General features: G+C 76.0%; 1 protein-coding gene across 1 annotated transcript; it reads right to left on the bottom strand.

Annotated features, from left to right (window-relative positions):
- Positions 1 to 221: 221 nt before the first annotated feature.
- Positions 222 to 1,950, bottom strand: C2CD4C (C2 calcium dependent domain containing 4C). The gene is made up of 2 exons (XM_074851548.1): positions 1,882 to 1,950; positions 222 to 1,500 (listed from the first exon to the last, which is right to left on the bottom strand). Exon 2 carries the CDS (start codon positions 1,479 to 1,481, stop codon positions 222 to 224), a length of 1,260 nt encoding a protein of 419 aa, XP_074707649.1. The 5' UTR covers positions 1,482 to 1,500; positions 1,882 to 1,950.
- Positions 1,951 to 3,471: the final 1,521 nt, after the last annotated feature.

The raw sequence follows: 3,471 nt of genomic DNA, 5'->3' as shown, positions 1-3,471 counted from the left end.
TGCCGGCCCTGCCTGCCCCGCCGCAGGAGGGCTGGTGCTGGCAGAGCCCTGCGGCAGTGCCGCCCCTGGGGACCCCCACCCTCCGCCACGGCCCCATCCCTCCTCTGAGGGGCCCTTCCGAGCCCTCCTCCAGCGGGGCCGGGGCTGGGGCCGGGGCCGGCCCCCCTGCCTCGCCCCAGCCCCACGGGCAGGCAGCTCCCTGCGGGGCTGGCAGCAAGCGCCTACAGGCAGGACAGGAGGGCGGTGAGCGGCAGCTCCTTCTCCCCCAGCAGCGTGTCCCGCTTAAGGCTGCTGCCCTTGTTGACCACCTTGAGCTTCAGGGACATCTTCCTGGCGTGGCCGGGGCCCAGCCCGTCGAAGAAGAAGTCCTCGTTGAAGACGGGGTTGCGGCTGTTCTTGACAATGGTGCTGCGCTGCTTCTGCAGCTTCCCAGGGTTGAGGCACAGCGAGACGCAGCAGTTGATGCTGCGCAGGTCGACGAGGGCATCGTAGAGATCCTCGGCGGAGACGAGGCGCACGCGCAGCCGGGCGTTGGAGGGGTCGTACTCGGCGGCCAGGCGCAGGCTCCCGCCCCGGCTGAGCTGCAGGCTGTGCTCCCGGTCGCGGCCCGGCGGCAGGTCCAGGGGCAGCAGGGCGGTGGGGGGCTGCCCCCCGGCCGGGGCGCTCCTGGCGCGGCGCTGGGCGCTGGGGCTGGTGTCGGCCGAGCTGTCGTCGGTGGACAGCGAGCTGTTGCGGGCCACCGAGTGCTTCAGCTTGATGACCTTGGACTGGCTCTCCTGGCTGAAGACCTTCAGCAGGGAGACAGAGCGGGAGAGCAGGGGGGAGCCGAAGGGCGAGGACTCGGCCGAGGAGCATGTGTCACTCTCGCCGCCGCTGAAGTAGCGGCCGGGGTGCATGAGGGCTGCGCCCAGGTCGGCGGGCGCCCGGGGGCCGCTCTCGCCGTTGAGCTTGGCTCTGCGCTGGGCGCCGGGCGAGGTGGCCGGCGAGGGGCAGAGGCTGCTGTGCTCACTGTGGAAGAGCGACTCTTTGCGCCGCGTGTGGGGGCTCTCCACCAGCGTGGCAAAGCCGTAGGAGGTCTGCGCCTTGGGCACGTAGGGCAGCGACATGGCTGTCTGCGCCTGCGGGTCCACGTTGGTGCCGAAGCCCCCCTCAGCCGCCCAGTCCTCGGCGCTCTCGATCTGGATGATGTGCCGGCCGGTGGCCCGCGAGCGGGGCCGGCTGGACGGCCGGGGGCTGCGCGGGGGCTTGCGCCCGGCCAGGTCCTGCTCCGAGGCCGAGGGGCCCAGGGTGGGCGCTGCGGGGGGCTCGGGGCCCTCAGCCTCGGCGGGCGCCGCGCTCAGCTTGGGCGGGATGAAGAAGTCGGGGATCTTGTCGGGGGTGAGGACGTTGCTGTAGCGGGACCCCCGCGGGGACTCCTCCGGCCCCGCGCCCCGGGACCCGCCGTTCTCTGCCACACCGCGCAGCCGCTCCAGGAGCCACATGTTGCCGCCGGGTGCGGGGCTGGAAGAGACCCGAGGGACAGCGCTGTCACCGGGGGCTGAGCACCGGGGGGGGCTGGCCGGAGCCGTCAGCCCGGGGCGGAGGGGGCGGGAACGGACGACGACCAGCGGCACCGAGAGACCGGGACCCGCCAGCCCGGGGGGACGGCGACAAGGATGGGAGGGAACCGGCCGCGCCGAGGGACGCGGGGGCCCGCCAGCCCGGGGGAGGACGGGGAGGAACCGGCCGCGCCGTGGGACACGCACCCCCAGGGGAGGACACGTCGCCGCCGGCCCCGAGCGATGGGACGGGACGGGGCGGCCGCGGCGCTCGGGGACCCGCTGCCGGACGCGACGCGATGCCCGGACCGACGGACCGACCGACCGACAGACGCCACCGCACCTGGAGGGGAGCCGCCGCCGCCGCCGCAGCCCGGGCGCGGCGGGCGCGGACGCGCTTTTATACGGCGGCGGCGGCGGCCCCGCTCCTTCCCCTTCCCCCCCCCGCCGCCGTAATCCTCCGAGCGCGGCGCCCCCGCATTTCCCGCGCCGCCCCGGCATCGGCACCGGCACCGGCACCGAGCCGCGCCGGGCGGCCCCGGGGTGCCGATGCTCGGCGGGGGCAGCGCTGGGGGGGGGGCCTGGCCCCGGGACACCGGGCCCCCCGCCCACGGGAGCGCCGGGACCGGGGTGGGACCGGGAGCGGGGGCGTCCTGAGCCGGGATGAGGAGGGGAGCGGGACGGCGGCAGCCCCGCGGCCCCCCCCGAGCCCCCCCGCCCCCAGCTCAGCCCGCGCCCCCCCCCGGGCTCCCCGCTGGACAAAGCCACCGGCGCTCCGAGGCGGCTCAGGGACTCGGGGAGCGCGTTAAGGGGTTTAATACCGCGGGGGGAGGAGCGGGGGGCGGCAGTGCCGCAGGTCACCCACCCCGACAGCGCCCGGCGGGGACGGCGCTGGGGCAGGATGCGGCCCGGGTGGTGCTGGGCGCCCCGGGGGGCAAAACGTCAGGAGGATCCGCGGAGCATCGCTGCGGGCCCCGGTGCCGCGGGGGGGGGCAGAGCGGGGCAGGAGCCCCCAAGCCCGGGTGATCGGCCCCAGCCCAGGTACCGCGGGGATTTACAGCCCTGGGGACCGAGGGGGGCCCCGAGCGGGCGGGGGGGGGGGCACAGCCGGGGCCAGCGGCCGCATCAGGCCCCCGGCAAGGCACCGTCACCCCAGTGGTGCGGGGCCGGGGGTACCGGGCAGGGGAGCGGCTGCCAGAGGTGGGGGGGTCTCGGCGCCCTCAGCATCCAGACTCTGAGCCGGCCCCAGGGCCGGGGCCAGCTCTGCCAGCGCCGGGGAAAGGTGGCAGGAGAGAAGGTCCCCAGGGCCTGGGGGAACATCCCCCCTCCCTCTCTGGAGGCAAATCTCCCTCCCCTCTCCCCGCACCCCCTTTCCCCGTGTGCCCCCCCCCGCCATGCCCCGGCCCCTCCCCGCAGCGAGCAGACGCTCCCCGGCTCCGGTTCAGGGCTCTGGGCTCTGCCCGGCCGGGAGCAGCGGCTCAGCCCCACCGCAGACCCCCGCCGGCGGAGCCACCCCTCGCTGAGACCCCCCGAACGGGGCGCGCGGGGAGCGGGAACCAGCCGGGTGGGGGGGGGGGGGGCGGGGGGGGCCTCGGGGGGCGCTGGGGAAGGGAATGGCAGCGGGACCCTGGGCTCGGCGCTGCGGGTGCTGCGTCCTGGCTCCCGCGGGGGGGGAGAGGGCAGATGGAGCCTGGGAGGGGAGGATGAGGCGAACGGGTGGGGGAGGCCGGTGAACAAAAGGCTGGTGTTTGCCTTTCCTCCACCCTGCACACGGTGGGTAAACACGGCGCAGAAATGGTTGAGTTCCCTCAAGACAACAAAGAGCGCTGGAGCTGGGCCAGCCCTGCCTGCCCGCTGGGGAGCAGCCACCTCTGGGGCACGGCGGGGAGCGGGGGGCTCGGAGCTGCCTGCTGCCCGCTGCCCGCTGCCTGCA

The sequence above is a fragment of the Strix uralensis genome, chromosome 27 (genome assembly GCF_047716275.1).
Source record: "Strix uralensis isolate ZFMK-TIS-50842 chromosome 27, bStrUra1, whole genome shotgun sequence".
Classification (NCBI taxonomy): domain Eukaryota; kingdom Metazoa; phylum Chordata; class Aves; order Strigiformes; family Strigidae; genus Strix; species Strix uralensis.
The sequence above is the reverse complement of the archived record's forward strand: the minus strand, read 5'-3'. Positions and strand labels throughout refer to the sequence as shown.

What these genes read in the sequence shown, in the direction of transcription:
- C2CD4C (XM_074851548.1), bottom strand. Translation starts at nt 1,481, where the DNA reads ATGTGGCTCCTGGAGCGGCTGCGCGGTGTGGCAGAGAACGGCGGGTCC.